Consider the following 17,754-nt stretch of genomic DNA (forward strand, 5'->3'; position numbering starts at 1 on the left):
AAACTGAATATACATCTGTGCATACCAATTATTTAATACAAAAATCGTTTTAAATGCCACGTCTGATTAGTAACTGCACTCAACCATGCCACGTAACCAATACTGTAACGGCCTTTTGTCCAAATTAACGGCAGGTCTGTAATTGATTCAATTTTACAAAAAAAAGGACTCAATTGATACGCCGAAAATGAAGAGGACCTATTTGAAATCCATGACCAAAATAGGGACCTACGGAGACATTAAACCTTTTAAAAAAATTGGAAAAGTGTGAGGAGAAGATAGGATGATGGAAGGAGCATCACTCTTATATTTTAAAATATATGGTCCAAAATACTTTTAGTCAAAAAATACAATTTTGACTTTATTGAAATTTAAAATTGTAGTTTAAATTATTTAACTCGATAATTTTGTGGTTAGAGTAATCAGAAATACAAGTTATTTTGAAGTTTCAAATCACATTATCTTAAAGAAATAACTTTTTTCCTTTTAGATTGCATAATTTATTGGACTTCTAAATTGCATAATAGAAACCTTCTTAATTACTTACACAATCTAGAAATAATTCAAACTATAAACTTATAAATGTTTGAAACTAATAAGACCAAAAAAAATTAAAGCTCAAACAATTATCAACTTTCAAGCTTCACTTTAGATGAATAGTGTGTCAAAATCAATCTCTGAACACTTCATCCATGAAAAACATAAATCACAAACACCTAAAACAAACTTCATTATTATTTATGTTTTGTTTGTCTTCACAAGAATAAAAAACAAAGTGGGTGAGACGTTCATATCAATTAATTTGCAGGAAAAATGGTATTGGGATTCCTCTCATATGTGAGAAGAAAGAAGGGGAAAGCCAATTGGCAAATAAGTTTTTCACTTGTTTGTCCTCATTTTATTTCACTATGTGTGCGAAGATTCATTTATATTAATGTGCATCTAGAGATTCAGTTGTACATGCAAAGATTCCTAAGTATAATAGAGGTTTCTTTTTTACCAAAAGTAACAAAGCATTTAAATTATGCAGTAAATTCCCATAAATATGTCTTAGTCCAAACTTCTATAACTTTGCTCTTGCATTCATGGTTACATATGAGTATCGTTCATTGGTGGTACTGTGTTTAAAGAAAATTGTGAGTGAGTCATTCTTGTGTTGTAATATGAGAAATATGGTGCAAATCTTAGCTTGAAGACCAACATGCAAGCTCTCATACGTTGATTCTCCCGTACACGAGCTTTCATGTTGAAGTGTGCAAAATGGAGTTGAAAGTTAAGGCAAAAATAAAGTCCATTAACATGCAAAGTTGAGGGTAATTGATTTTGTGGTTGGTTTTGAAACATAATTTACTATGTACTTTTTTTCTTTTAAGCTCCATAATTGGTTACGAAAAAAATACTTAATTATTTTTAAAAAATATACATGACAAATTACAGGTAACTAAAACATTGGAATTTAAATTAATTTTTATAAATTTAATTTGAATAATACATAGATTTTATGATATAAATATTTTGAAATATTTACATGAAATTTGGAACAAATTTTTTAATTAGAAAATATTAGATATTATGCTTGGAAAATTGTATGTTTTCATTTAAATAAAATTATTATAGGTAAATTTACTTAAGAACAAAATATTAAATATTATAAGTGTGTATTTGGGAAAGACATTTAACATGGTAAATGAAAGAAAATTTTCATAGTTGGAGGAGAGAGAGACATGGATGAAGATATTGTAGGTGTGAACATTAATTTAATTACATGTTAAAAGTTATAATTGACAACACATAATTAAGAACCAAATTTGCAAATATTAGAAACTTTATAGGATCAATTTGTAATTTAAAGAAATTTTAGGAGGTGATGTATAATTATGAAAAAAAATGTAGTTAACAAAAAAATATTCAATTTTACTCTTGAAAGATGTAATAAGAAAGTCAAATATAAATAACAATTAATATTACTTTTAAATTATGTACAAAAAAATGCAAGGTGTTACACTTTCGGTGTCAAGTGAATAATGTCACAATTGTTTATTGTATATCAAATATGACATAGATTCTTCCTCCCTACAAGTTTTTTGACTGAGATAAATTATTTCCTAATAATATTCATAATACTTGATAAACACAACATATTTGATACAAAAAATATATCAAGGGATTGTATGCGTTGTTACTTTTTGTAATTGTTGTTGTAGTCTTTGAATATTTTTAATAATTATAATTTACAAATGAAAGAAAAATTAACTTCTAATTGAGCAAGTGAACATCATGATCCAATAAGTCTTAAAAAAAGTTGGTTCCATTAAAAAACAATGTCATTTCACAGTTGACTCTCGTGTGCCGAATGTTTGCCTAAACTCCCCACTTATTTGGTCTTTGCTCTCAGGTCTATTTCTGGACATTGAGTTTTAACCAGAATTATTCCTTGATCATGTACATCCATATATTTGTGATCATCAATGGTTGAACATCACTTCTATATCCAATAAGTTCGATAAGTGTTAAAAAAAGTTTGTTCAATTAAAAAACAAGGTCATTTTCACAATTGACCCCCGTATGCAGAAAGTTTGCCTGAACTCCCCACTTATTTGACCTTTGCTCCCAGGCCTGTTTCTGCACATTGAGTTTTAACCAGAATTCTTCCTTGACCATGTATATCCATATACTTGTGATCATCAATGACTGAACATCACTTCTATATCCAATAAATAATGGAACAGCGATAGAACAGTGCCGGAATCTGCTCTGTTCATCGATAAACGGTGGCGTGCTTCTGATAAAAGGTGGGAAGACATGCGATCAAAAGGGATTACTTCACAGGACTAATTTTTCGGGGGTTGAGCATGTTCCAATCGGTAGCGCAACGGCGGAATGTCCTCCGATAACCGTTGAACGGCGCAGCTTTGGCAAGTGACGGTGGAAACTCCATCAAGCTCTTCTCACTGGCGTGAGTGCTTCTCTCTCTAGGGTTTTCAATCTAAAATTCTGAATACGATTTTCAAATGCAAAAGTGAAACTCGTTGTTCAGATCCTCTGCATTCAATATCCACATTATTTATTATTTTTTATTCATTTTACACGTCGACCACCTAGAACATGACGGTGTAAAAAAATTTCAAATTCTAGGTGTGAAAGTATCATTACCCATTTTTTAATATGTTATGTTGTTTTTATGTTTATGAATATGAAATATTTTACACTGTGATAACTTTAACATGAATGTGTAATATTTTATTTGACATTATGCATTATTTTAATATATTTTTTACTTACTTTATTTAAATTATTGTTATTGGAACCATGAAATATCTACTGACTGATGTTCTCATGTGATTAAATATGTAGTTATGTCTTCGCCTTAATCAACTAAAAAACAAATAAATGTTAAATGAAAGGAAAAACTCTCCCACAAACGATGGAGTTCATGATTAAAATGTGCTACAAATTGAAGATGTCTTGAATCAAACATATTTTTTTAGCCGACCTTTTTTTACTACTTTCAGATAAATTTTATTTTTTTAAAAAAGAAATATTATATATATTGTTTTCTCTTATGAACAATTCACGAACTGACAAATGTTACGCACCGAATGTGTATCGATTATAAGTCTAATGTCCTATCATCGCTTTTATTTAACTAAATTTTATATATTCATCTAAATTAATAATTTAATCAAGTAAAGAATATTTTAAATAAATAAGCCGATAATAATATATCACCAAAAAGTGAACTAATAATAAGAACAATAATAAATACACGAAAGGAGCAATAAAACACCCCTAAGTCATTAATTGATGTAAATTCCAAATATTTATTTCGTAATATGTATTATTATTATAAATATGATGTCCTTTCAATAAACATTTTTGGTGCACCTAACTTTTATACAATTATATTATTAATATAATAAAATTGTAGTAACTTTTTCTGTTATAATAAGTATCGTGATAATTAATTTTGTTATTATATAATAAACGTAAACGTAAGCGAATGCATTATCCATAGTTGTATGCAGAATATGTTAATGTAATAAAGATAGTTGTTTGCATTCTTTATAGATGATACAAAATCACTACATGCAGATACAGACATATATTTGTATAAATATTGAGTGAGAAGTTGAAGATGACGTACTAAGGGAATATAAAATCGCGTTTAGGTATCTTAAGCTGAGACAAAAAGTTGAAGGCTCTGTGATAATTGGGATAAATTATCATTCAATTATTGATGTAAGATATGTATTAAAGCGTGGCTAAACTGGCCCCACGCTAATATTTATTTAAGGCACCATGGCTTAATTTGAAATAAACATAAAGTAACTAGATTATTTTTTTCACATAATAATATAGTTAATAACTCGATTTAAGGGATTAAGTTTAAGTTTCTTTATAAAAAAAAAAAGTCAATCTTCAAGTTCAGGTCAAAGTTTTATTTTCAATCCGTTTTTGTTATCGTTAGATAGAACTGGAGTGCTATTTGCTGATGTCAAAGTCAGTGTTTATCTCATAGTGCTAGCAATAAATATGCAATATCAATATAACCAACTAAATGAATAACAAACATATATTTATAGATTATGGAATAAGTTTTTCATTAGTATTAATCTAATTATGATCCAAAGAGTGATGATTTAACTTAGGATTAATGAATTATTCTTAACGTTAATTTTGTTTTTAGTCTCACATATTTATTGACTTGTTGGGTACAAACAAAGTTCCACATTGAATAAAATAAGAAATGGATATGTGTTTATATACACATAAGATACCTTCATTGGTAAGAGGCTTTTTAGAGTGGTACCAAAAGCAAATCTGTGAGGGTTTGACTCCAAAGCGGACAATATCTTACCATTAATATAAATAGTAAAAGTTTGAGAATTAACTTTTGTCTTTTTCAGATAAATTTGTTTGAATTGTCTGAGTAACTAAAATGTTGTTTAAAGGAGTAATTTGTTTTTATAGATGTTTATGAGGTTTAGAAGCAAGTTCAACTACAGCAATTAAGAAAAGTTATTTGCAATTTAAACTTGTATTACTGCCATAAATAATTATTTGTGTATGGTCTTAACATTTGAATGTTTAGTCAAATTATAAAGTTTTGTTTTAAAAAAGTATTGTGTTAACACGTCATAAGACGGTTTTGAATAAGTTGTTTACTCAACCTGTTTTTGATGGAATGACTTTTGAAGCCATAGATTAAATATGATTAAGTGCTTCTCTGATCGTTTTGCTTTTGTTATTATCCCAACTTAATGTAATCTTCGTCATCATTTTGTTTGCGCCCAAAAGAGGGGAAAAACAACATTTGTCAATCTCCATAGAGGTTGAAGTTTCGTGTTTTTAAATGTCACCAGCCACTGACATTTTCAACTAAGAAAGCAAAATGTCACCATGATATAACCAAAGATCGTGATTAATTTAACACTAGTAATTTCATATCTTGTACCATTTCCTTTGTCTATGCTTACTTGTAATTAGAAATTAGAATATGACATCCCTATGAATTTTTCACTGACTTGTTCTTTTCTTCTGTCACTAATATCCATTATTCTATACCTGGTCAATAAATGAAGTAATGAATTTATTCTCCCTTATAATAATAATAATATTTTGACATTAATAACATTTATTTAAGCCACATAGTATACGAGTAAAATATTCATAAACTTTTGTACTCAGTAAAAAGAATTGAAAATGATAAAAATTAATATTAAATAACCGTAAAAAAAAATGGAAGTGTCAAAATATTATTATTCTTTAATTATTTAAAAAACTCAAGAAGTTTCAAGTTTTTAAATTTTACTAAACTCACACATAAAAATAATAATTAAATATATTTTTAATCCTATGAAATTAAAGTTTGTTTAGCTGTGATATATTTTAATTTCTAAATTAAAAAAAACAATGAATATCAAACTCTATCGAAATTTAAAATAAAGATAGTTCTAATTTCAGATTAAATTTTAAGAAAATATTTAACCTAAAAGGATGAGAAAATGAGAGTGATTGCAGAGCAAATAGACATTTTTACAAGAACAATGATACTTTGACAACATTTTTTTGATAACATTTTACCATTATCTACGTATCATTATGTGATCCAAAATTATTCCATAAACCAATCCCAGAATGAGATGATCAGTGTTAAAATATTGTAAAAAAATCTTCTCAAAGTATGTTATCCTTTTCATTTCCCTGTAATCATTTATCTAATCTACGTAAGCTTCTGATATACGAGCTGCTTCTACACTTCACCTTCGCATCAACAAATTCTAATGGAAGAAACATGAAAAGCAGAAAGTTATGATTTTTAAAAACTCCCATAAAGCGCACTCAGAAGATTTCCCTTCTTGCGTTCAATTTTCATTTTCACTTTTTGAGACTTACACTGGAAGCTGATTTATTTAACAAGTTCCATGCCTCAAACTAGTTCAACCATCATTTAGTTCGAATTCCAACTGCTTTATCTAACCATCGACGTGAACCGGTCACTAAACAGATAAACCAATTGAATTACCCTATTCAACCCGATTTGAATGACAAAAATTTCCACTCTGACACAGCTTAAATCGAGATCGAATTAAACCTACGATAACAAAACAAGAAACCACTGTTCCTTTTACAATAATCAGACAACAATAAGAATTAAAGAATCGAGGAGGGAAAGAAATATCAGCGAAATGTGAAAAAATATATGAATATATACACACAGAAACCTGAAGGCAGTGGGTGTCCTAGTTATTTTGTTGCAGCAACATTTACACGAGGATAGAGTACAGAGGATGATTTGAGGTAAGATGAAGATAACAAATAATGAATATTTGGCTAAGCTATTTTTGTGCAGAATCTAGAAACAAAAACCAAAACAACTAAGTAACTAGCAAGGTAGCAAATCATCGCCGAAGAGATAGAGAAGTCTCTCAACAGCCCAACTAGGCTGAGGAGGAGGCTGACAAGCGGCAGAGTAGTGGTGGCAGCAAGAACTCAGCAAAGGGGCTCTGCAGAGTGGACACGTGGGGTTGTGATTCTCGTGCTCGTGCTCCAGCCATCTGTCTATGCACTCTCTGTGGAACACGTGGTAACAGTTCATGAGCTCCCGAACCTCGTCCTCCATCTCCAGCTGGCTGAGGCAAACCGCACACGTGTCCTCGGTCTGTGGCAACCTCTCCTTAATGTCTCCGAAGGTGGTGAGCAAAAGGGTGGTGTCCCTCTCCCTTGTGGTCTGAGGACAGGATTCAGGTGGGGTGTCTTCAGACGTTGTGGTTGTGTCGTTGATGAGTCTGAAGAGGAAGCAGAAGAGCCATCTGAGAACTGCAATGATGAGAGCGGCCTCGTATATGGCCTGGCCTATTGTGAAGCCGGAGAGAGGGTCTTCGATGTAGAATCCCATTGGAAGCAGCTATGGTGGAAGAAAGTGTATGTGGGAGAGAGAAGAAAGGGAAAAGGGGGAAGTTGTAATGGGTTCTATGGCTTTTTTATAAAGCCGAGAAGGGAGTGGTGGTGTAGTGGAGGCTACTACTATGCCTTTTTTTTTTCTGCTTTCTCTTTGGCTTTCCTTTTACTTTCACTCGCTTCTACGTTCTTTCTTCCCATGTTTTTTTTCTAATTATCTTTTTTTTTATTGTTTAGTTAAAGGTTATCCACCGTCCCTTTTGTGATTAGGAATAAAGGGTCACCGACGAGTCTTTAAGACTCTCCCTCGTGTCATCAGCAGCCAGTGTGAGGATCGATTAAGCCATGCTTTTTTAGTAATCAAAGAATGAGATGGTTATTCACAGCTAATACAGTTGCGACATCTGGCATAAAAATGGATTTTCAGATTCTCTATAAATTAGTTTTGATGTCTTTTTGTCTCTCTATTTTAGATATAACACTTCTGCATGGCATCTCAGAGAATTACAATCAACTCACTTATAAAATAACATGGGTTTTTCTACCAGGGTGTAAAGAAATTTACATCGCAATCTAATTATAAATCTTTTTTATAATAAATTGGTAAGAATTTTTTTAAAAATTATTATCTTAATTCTATATACTTACATACGCGTGAAAACAGGGAGTGACGGGGTAATGGGAGAAAAAAAAGCACAGTTTCAAATACTTATTTTAATGTAGCAAATCAACGCGCTTTCAAGTTGAAAATTGAGTGAAGTATATATATAGTTTAATTTTGATTGACCATGTTAACTTCAGAAAAACAATTGCTTAATACACTTTTCGCTGCCATCAATTTCGGGCATAATTGGATTCAGTTGTTAAAATAATGGGATTTGTTAGGTGAAAGATAAAGGGAACAATAGTCAGGTTGCTTTTTCACATGATCATGAAACGTCATAGTGGTCCCATTGCATGTGTAGATTCCTAACATCCTACTCAGATCCAACCCATGCACAGTTCATTACCCCCATTTGATTAAGAAGTACGATGAACATGACAAACGGGAAAGGGTGTTCTTAGTGGAGGAGCGAAAGTGCCTCGTATACGCCACAAAACAGTCAACTATGACTCATTGCTTGCAACAGAAGAGAGAGGAAATTACATGGGCATGAAATGGGATTTTCATACCACATCATACCTAGAAACCTTTCAATTTTTAGAGTTCCCCATTTATGACTGCATGCGGTTGAAGAAAGTAAGAAAGCTCGGCTTAACAACACATAGATGCACGCTAAAAGAATGCTCTGATGTCATTAACCAAAGAAATTTACAAACTGGGAACTGCCTGATTTGCGTCACTGATAAAGTGTCTTATATAGGTAGGCATACTTAGATTGCCAATTCACAAAGATGAATTGAACTCCATCTCTGTCAAAGTTATCCATAAGCAGATTTCTTTTTGTTCTGGCAAAAGAGAACTTTTAGACGGTGATAATATTTGAAGCTCTCTTTGGGGAGCACTGCATAAAAGACAACTAATAAAAGTAATAAATTGTTCGAATGCTTTAGTCCCTTGCGCCACCTTCTTCTATCTTTTTACGCATTTTGTATTGCAGTGTAGCTGGTGCACAATCTAAAGGTGTTTCTCCTGAACAAGAAACAGTTGGTTAGGATTTTCATACAGCAATTTTGCTGCATATTTTATATTTTTAAGATATTTCTTACAAAGAACAACAGCAAAAACAATATAATAAATGGCTGAATTCTACAAAGGAAAAAGATCAATTGCCTTGTGCATTTTTGTACTCCAGGCTTGCCCCCGAATCCATGAGAGTGAAAACTATATCAGTTTGATTGAAGACTGCAGCCTACAGAGAATATTAAAATTGGTGAACACCATATGATCAAGAAAATAGAACTATGCTCATGCATGTGCACAATCATGAGCAAACATTGGCAAAAGAGAGAGAAAGGTACCAAATGTAATAAAGACAGTCCTTGCTTGTCCTTGTAATTTGCATCCACACCCTGCGCATTTCAGAATCCATGAATACTACTTCCAAAAATATAACCTATAAAGGTAAGTGTCTATTTAGAAAGTGACAAACCTCGTTAAGAAGTTTCTTGACAGCACCAATATCACCATTTTTTATTGCCTCTCTTAAACCCTGAAAGCGTCACAGTTAATTCAAGATATGATTTTAATCTCCCAATATCGTTTAGCACAATACAGAGAAGTAATTGTTTACATTTAAACAGAAAAACATTTACCTCTCCACTAACTCCATAATCACTTTGAGGTCTGTCTGAGGTGCCATTCATAGCACTGTAAATTTGCATCATAAACTATCAAATGATGACACAATAATAAAACATTCAAGTGAAAAATTAATTCATGAACTATGATGCATGGATATGATGCTTATCCAACACGACAATATGTTTATTTTGAAAATAACAAAATGCGACTAGACAATATGTTTATTTTGAAAACAACAAAATGCAATACATGACCGATACATATTTAAAAATGTACTGAAGTTCCTAAAACATAATAAATATATAACTACAATACAATTGTGCGAATCCAAATTAAGATTTTATTTCTTATGCATTGTCAAAGTAAAAAAATTATAAATATTAATATCATCAAACAATTAGGGATTCATAGATTGAGTTGACAAGTATAAGTAAAACATCTTAAATAATTGGATACGAATACGTGAGAACTCATGAATTCGAGGTGAACAGCTTATGAGCTTAACTTAGGTATAACGAGACTCGTGATTGTTTCGTAAATGTATGGTATCTCAAAGAAATGTCAGGATACCAAAAAAGCCAAATTTTCCAGATGAATGTACTTCATCAATTCATTCTCTCATATTCACAAGGAAAACAAGAATAAATAGCAAACAGCCATTATGGTGTCTATGGCTGGATTATAATTCCCGTCTAGAATATTCCAACGTAGATCCACTCCTTAATTTTCCAGAAATTGCTTGCTTTTTCAGCTTGAGTTTCAGATGACAGGTAAGGTTATCATCTCAGCCAAGGAATGCTTAATATACGAGAATACTGTTAGAATCTTGTAAATATAGTAATGGTGGATATTAAGATGAATTAGATTGATTCTATATTTATGTTAATTAATAGTATAAAATAGGGTAATTGAATTTTTTTTCCCCAATAATTCAATAGCTCCATTATGGTCTAGACACAGAAAATTCATCATAAGCTGTCTTGTTTCTCATTTTATCTACATGAAATCCAGAGCCTAACCAGAGGATGATTCCAAGATGTCCTGATAAACCTACCGTTCATCAGAATCTCTTTTTTTTTTCCATCAATGTTTTGCCATTCTATTCTTGCCACCACTACTAGTCTTTTCTGACAAGCAGCAAACCATTGACACTGTCTCCTTAAGAGCAGTCTATTCCCATCAATTTGATAGCCATAGGAGGTTGCATGCACCCAGACACACCGCCTCTATCCATGTGTGTTTCTTCTCCCACATGCTGCCAAATCCAACAAATTTGACAACACATCAAGTGTCTATTCCTAACACCATCAACTGGGATTTGTTTGCCTATCTTTCCACCATCTACATATGGTATCGGTTTGGTGTTTGGACATCTCCTTGCCACTGTTTTGTCCTGTTTTGGCCATTATTTGCCAGTTTCTCTCTTATTGCAGACCAATGCCAACCTCTGGCACTATGAAGTTTAACACTCGGTTTTTTACCAGCCATTTCAATGCACTTCTCATCCAAGCTATTGGATGGTAAGAACTACTCCTTATGCACTTCTCAGGTTGAACTTTGGCTTATTGTAAGTGAGACACATCTCACTAAAAAGAAAGACAATTTTTCCATAGTAGATCATGTATGGAAGAAGGTTGAACTTAGTTGTGTTGTACCATCCAAGCCACCATTCACCCATGTCTTCACATGTATTTCACACTCACAAACCTGCAAAGCAATTCAAACACGTGCCAAACAACCTTTTACAAACACTTCTCAAGGACTATTAGATTTGTGAAGTTCTCATGACCATCCATATGGTTACCAGATTAAGGATTCTGATTCGATTTATTTAGGTAAGGTCTTTGTTGTTACTCTTGTAGCATAGCTTCAAAATCATCAAAAGTTATTCCTGCCTTTGACCTTATATGGTTTACCCACAAAGTATTATAATGCTTGAGCTCAAATCTTGGTAGCCCCATATAAGCTATAATGGGCAGTATTGGCGACTCTCTTTCGTGTTGCTACTAAAGCCTCCTCTGAGTCTTAGCCCCTTCCTGTTTCACTTGACTCTTCTGATTTAGTCGCTGGCAACAATATACCCTTACAACACAATAAAGGACGTCCTTGATGGGAACATTGTCAAAGGTTGGCACATAATTGATAAGCATTGGACACTGTGTGGTCAATCTCCTTTCACTTCCTGGGTTATTTAGAGTTCTAGCCCTCCTTCTTTAGCTTCCACTTCTTTGTTGCCTTTGAACTAGTATCATCACCTTCCTATGATGACTTCCTGAAATGTTATGAAGATCGTTAGGGTGGCTTCATTGCTACTGTTGCACTCACACTCTTTGGGCTTTTGGGTCCTTGATTCTAGGCCACCGATCATATCACCAATAATAAATTCATTTTTTTCTTGTCTTTCTACCTTTGGTTAATAACCTTTTGTCACCATGGTAAATGGTTCTCAAACACAGTCCCAAAAAGAGGTCACCATTGCTCTACGAAAAAGTATACATTCTACTTATAGTCCTACTCCATCTTATCCTTTTTTGAGTTATCATCACATTTCTACTTTCTACTATTTTTTGTCTTCCTTGTCCTCTGCTACTACTCCTAAAAATACAACTGAAGTCTTTGTCCATCCAAGACAAAAATAAGCTATAATAAACGAGATGTGTGCATTGCAGAGAGCAATGGGACATCAAACCATGTTCCTCTACCACCAAGGAAGTCAATGATTGGTTGTCAATAGGCATATGTAATCAAGGTTGATCAAACGTAATAATGACCAACTCTTCCAGATATCTCATTTGCAAGTGTAGTAAGTCAATTCCTCAATTCTCCACATAAGGAACATTGGAACACAGTTACTCACATTGATCAAAAAATTATAGGAGCTCTAGGAAAGAATATTTTGTTCAAAGACAAAGGACACACTTGACTTGTCAGGTATATTGATACAAACTAGGAAGGCTCCCCCATTGATAGAAGGTCCATTTCTAGGTTTTGTACATTTGTCAAAGAGGTCATTGTCTATTGAAAAAGCAAGAAGCACAATGTTGTAAGCATGTCCAATGTGGAGGCGAGTATGAGCTATGACTATAGCCAATCATGATCACATGGCTCAAACAATTGCTTTAGGAACTAAAGTTTAGGAAAGTTACACAATGATCGTTAGCAAAATCTTGAAGCTTAGAAGTTTTGATGATGTCTCAAAGTCAAGTCTTAAGAAGACCTTCATGAAGACTTGTTTGTGTTAAAGCTTTTGTAATTTAGTAGTTTTATGTACAGGGTGTTATTTATCCTTGATTCCATGTATTATATGCTTTAAAATTCGTTTTGGAGTCAGAAAAACTCTGCAATAATCGATTAGCACTAAAGATAATCGATTATCACAGAGGTTTTTAAAAGTTGCTAAAAACTCATTTTTTGTCTCTGGAATAATCGATTACCAGCTTATGATAATCGATTATAGTTGACAATGGATTTTTGGAGGTATCCTTGATTGAAATCTTTATATATTGATTTAAGACGTTCATTCTAATATACAAAATCTTATCTTATTGCTTGTGTGTTGTGATATGTGTATTCTAGGATTTGTGTAACCTTTGTGTTGTGGCTTTGAGAACTTGGTGTTGGCATAAAGCAAGAACTTTCACTGGGTTTGTGATTGAGTGTTGTTGTTGTTCCTGAGTGAAGCCTGTCATCCTTTGTGAAGATTCAAAGGAAGTGGTCATCCTTCATGAAGCATTCGGAGGAGGTGGTCATCCCTTGTGACCTTCCAGGGAAGTGAGTTTCATCTCTTGTGGCCTTCCAGGGAAGTGAGTTTCATCTTTTGTGGTAACACGAGAGGTGTTCTAAACCTTAAACTTGTTTTTTTCTTTGTGATTGTAACAATTTGTTAGTTTTGTGGTAATGGAATGTTAATCTTCATTTGGATTAACAATTGGACATAGGATCCTTGTGATTTGAACCATTATAAAATTCTTTGTGCAATTTTCTCTCTTTCTTACACTCTTTATAATTGTTTTAATTTATCGCTAAGGAAATTGAATTATAAGAAAAAATTATTAAAGACACGATTTACGATAAGAAACCAATTCATCCCTCTTGATTTGTTGTTCACGCTAACCATTCTGTTGCAATGCTCTAACAATGGTTACTTATATGATAACCAAGTCAACATTCATATTGCCTCAATCTAGTACTCCATGAAAGGATGAAGCATAACGAAGTTGATCATCACTTCATCAGAGAAAATCATGTCCAGGGATATAACTATTAGATCTGCCAACTCCTATGATCAACTAGCAAATATATTCACTAAGTCACCAAAGGGATCTTTGGATTAGCTACATATGAAACAAGCTCGGTGTGCATGACCAACGTACTCAAGCTAGAGGAGAGTGTTAGAATCTAGTAAATATAGTAACAACGGTTATTAGGATTAATTAGATTAATTTGATATTCATATTATCTTAAAATAGGGTAATTGAATATTTTGTAATTATGTTTTCTCTATTACAAATCAATAGTGTTCTTGTGGCCTAAACATGCAGAATTCATCCCATGCTCTCTTTTTTCTCTCTCTATTTCTCTCACACCAAATATAATTTCAGGTCAACTGGAAATTCAATTTCACTTCAGCAAAAACATATATGAATTAATCAGTCCTGACCTAAATTTGCTAGTTGAACTGGAGCTTCTATTTTTCGGAGCAGTTTCTGTTTTCTTAGGTTTAGGATTTGATGGAGCTGCAATAACTGGGCTCGGTTTCCTCTGCATAGAGGATAGACAGAAAAATTGTGAGTCTGCGAATTGCACAAACAAAAACGAAAATATGCATATGACATTAAAAATTATTACCTGTTGGGAGGGTGCATCAGAGGAGGAAGGGGAGGGAGCTTCACAAATGCAAAGTGGCATTCCACACTTACACTCTTTTACAAGATTACTCGCTGCAGTTGGTGTGGATTTTGAATCAGCATTTGCATTAATATCTAATTTAGAAATTGTATCCGTCACACTGTTAGCTCCGCCCAAAGAACCCCGTGGCACATCCTTTCCAGACCTGTGCCACAGAGAATATGTAATGCATAAATAATTCCTAAATAATACTGGTCTTGTGTAGAAATTCCTAAATAATACTGGTCTTGTGTAGAAAGTAACGATATTTCTACAAAAAAGGAAAAATAAAATACTTGTAGAGGAAGGCTAAATTGACAAATACAAAGATTATAAACAAATGGAAGTAAAAAGTTTACAAAGTTAAAAAAGGGACAAGAGGACGTTTTCCTTGTCATTGGCCCTTTAGAGTAAAAATATATAAAAAAAAGAAAAGGATAATGCTCAAAACTAAGATATGCATTATGCTGTCCCAGAGGTTGGGGGATGTGTACTTCCAATCCGAAATTGTGAGTGAAATAAGAGTTTGAAAGTTTATCATGAGATATCTTTTCATGCTAAATAATTTATATTATTAGTTCACATAACTTCTGTAAGATTAGGCCCTCGGTCTCTCTATTTCGTAATGGTCTTTGAAAAACTCAACCTCCACCCCTCACAAAATATACTTCAAGTTACTCCCCTTACATGTAACAACAAACATATATAAAAGTTATATCCCAACCCCTCACAACCATAGACCATAAATCCTAAACTCTCTCTCTCTCTCTCTCTCTCTCTCTTCCCTTTTTTTTCTTTTCTAAGGAGAAACTCTACTCATCCTAACACTTTGTAATCCCCTTCTCATCTTCAAGAATTTATCCTTTTATAAGAAAAAGCATACACAGCTTTTGCAATTACATTTTGCCATATCGATTAGAACAGAAATACTTTATCTAGAAAAAAAGAAAAGAAAACAAAATACTATTTCAAAACTGCTTGAACATTGGAGCCTTTATAAACAAAATAAAGAGATCCGGTGTATTTAGGGGCCTAGAAAAAACCTTCAATAGTTAAGTCTTACATTTATGCTTAAATAGATCACAAGTTCGACTAAACAAGGTGGAAAATAAATTAAATTTACAGGTACTCAAATGGTGCTTTTAAAATTTCATGTACCCAAATGATTATTGAAAAACAATAAAAAACACATGATATGAAGTTATGAGAAAGTAATTTACCCTGAGTTGTTGAAACAATCAGCACATACTCGGACATTAGAGTAAATGCCAAATTGTGGTAAAGCCTACAAAGAAATATATGGTTAAATGTAGCTCATCAAGGATAACACTGGCATTAATATCCAAAACCAAAGGCAAAATAGCATACCATTTGATTTGATGAATGTTCACTGCATAATGTTCTCCCACAGGATCGACAGTGATGCTGCATATATACATTATACAGAAGTATACAGTATAGTCACTTTCCAATACTGGAAATTTTCCAGTGAACTGAATTTCGCGTGAAATAGCAGAATTTGGACTTAGTTTATATACACATAAATATGGAATATCTTACAGAGACATCCAATAAATTTTCACTATTCTATTCTCACCACATTATCTTACTCATTGATACAACATGAGCATAAGATAAATTCTTATTAAGTGTATCTCTAAAACAGTAAAAATATATATAAATTAAACTTCATTTCTACCCAACTGCATGCCAAACCAAAAGAAAGGTCGACGCATATGTTGATTAACCAACTCCTACGCACGATGATCAATACGACGTTTAATATAAAAGCATTTAATAAAAAGTTATCATTCTTGATCTTACATTATTAAATAATAAACTTCGTTCTAATTCCTTAAATAAAAAAACTAACCGACCCAACCGATTCAAACACCGACTATTTTACATGTATGATGATCCCAAAATCGCTAAACAAACAGCAAAGTGTTCATAAGTTTATGATACATCCAAAGAGGGGGCGTAACATGAAAGAATTAAAAAACAGAAGTTCTGATCGAAATTGGAAACAAAGGTGAGGAAGACGAGAGATGTACCCTTCTTCTGAAGGTGTTGAAACCGCAATTGCAGACAACGCATCGCGCTGCTTCTTGGAATTGAGGAGCTTCAGCAGTTGACATGATCTTCTCTTTCCGCTTCCAAATTTCAGTCTCTGTGTGTGCTGATCAAATCACAGAGTCACGAGAATCAATTCATTTCTCAAAATGGAGGATCAGGAATAACGACATTAATTTTTGTTGGGTGGAAGAGTGTTTCTGGTTTTTCTTGGACCTATTTGTTTCCCGATAAAAAATGCAAGTGGGCCTATGCCCGAAAATTCTATACACCGCACTATAGGCCCGAAAAATGTATAGCCACTTTATTTTTAATTTTAAGAGGAAAACAAAAATAATCTATATCTTAAGAGACATACCATTTGTTAATTTCTTTTTATCACCATTTTAATTAAACAATTTTAATTTTTAATAAATAAAAAATAATTTATTTAATTATTTAATAACAAAATAATTAATAAAAATGTAAATAACTTCCTTCTAAAAATCTATTTGCTTACTAAATTGATTGATTCCTTCTTACTCAATCAATTTTACAGATTTTAAATTTTATATTAATTATACTTTTGGTACTAACAAAAACTATAATAATATTTCACTTAAATAAAATATATAAAATTAGATTCTTTAATTTATTCAACAATATTTAATCATCTAAGAAGTATTATAACATACGTTTCATTAAATTAACTTATTAATTTGCTAATCAAGGTTGACATCAAGCAATACTCCTTAACCATGATATCATATAATACTTTTTACTTTAAAACCATTGGAAATTAATATGTTATTTCCTTCGATCTTTACATTTATAAGATAACTCTAGAATATAGTATAATTGTCAAATTCTAATAAGTTAACATACAATAAATCATTTAAGAAAATTCTTTCTTCTTTCATTCATAATACTATAACCAATTTCTTTATTTTTATAGTGTTCATACTCATTATCAATAATTGATGAATTGTTTTTTCGTTAACCACTAATTCTACGAGAATTTAATCATATCCAACAATCGTTCAACCAACATTACAAAGCGTTAGATATTTATTATCAAAGTATAATAAATAACTTGTTAATTACGTGATAATATCAAGTTTAAGAAAAATTATATTCTTCTTCAAAAGAATTTTCCATTATCAATTTAA

At 32.3% G+C, this 17,754-nt stretch overlaps 2 protein-coding genes across 2 annotated transcripts; both read right to left on the reverse strand.

Moving 5' to 3' along the window:
- Positions 1-6,681: 6,681 nt before the first annotated feature.
- On the reverse strand, positions 6,682-7,533 carry LOC124838535 (RING/U-box superfamily protein). The gene has a single exon (XM_047314163.2). The coding sequence runs from the start codon at positions 7,397-7,399 to the stop codon at positions 6,887-6,889; it is 513 nt and encodes a 170-aa protein (XP_047170119.1). The 5' UTR covers positions 7,400-7,533; the 3' UTR covers positions 6,682-6,886.
- Positions 7,534-8,671: 1,138 nt separating this feature from the next.
- Positions 8,672-16,811, reverse strand: LOC124838546 (Ankyrin repeat family protein). The gene is made up of 10 exons (XM_047314174.2): positions 16,588-16,811; positions 15,902-15,958; positions 15,754-15,818; positions 14,495-14,699; positions 14,307-14,407; positions 9,658-9,712; positions 9,495-9,554; positions 9,364-9,414; positions 9,176-9,254; positions 8,672-9,034 (listed from the first exon to the last, which is right to left on the reverse strand). Exons 1-10 carry the CDS (start codon positions 16,669-16,671, stop codon positions 8,952-8,954), a joined length of 840 nt encoding a protein of 279 aa, XP_047170130.1. The 5' UTR covers positions 16,672-16,811; the 3' UTR covers positions 8,672-8,951.
- Positions 16,812-17,754: the final 943 nt, after the last annotated feature.

Source organism: Vigna umbellata, chromosome 1 (assembly GCF_029865625.1).
Source record: "Vigna umbellata cultivar VRB3 chromosome 1, Vumbellata_1.0, whole genome shotgun sequence".
Lineage (NCBI taxonomy): Eukaryota > Viridiplantae > Streptophyta > Magnoliopsida > Fabales > Fabaceae > Vigna > Vigna umbellata.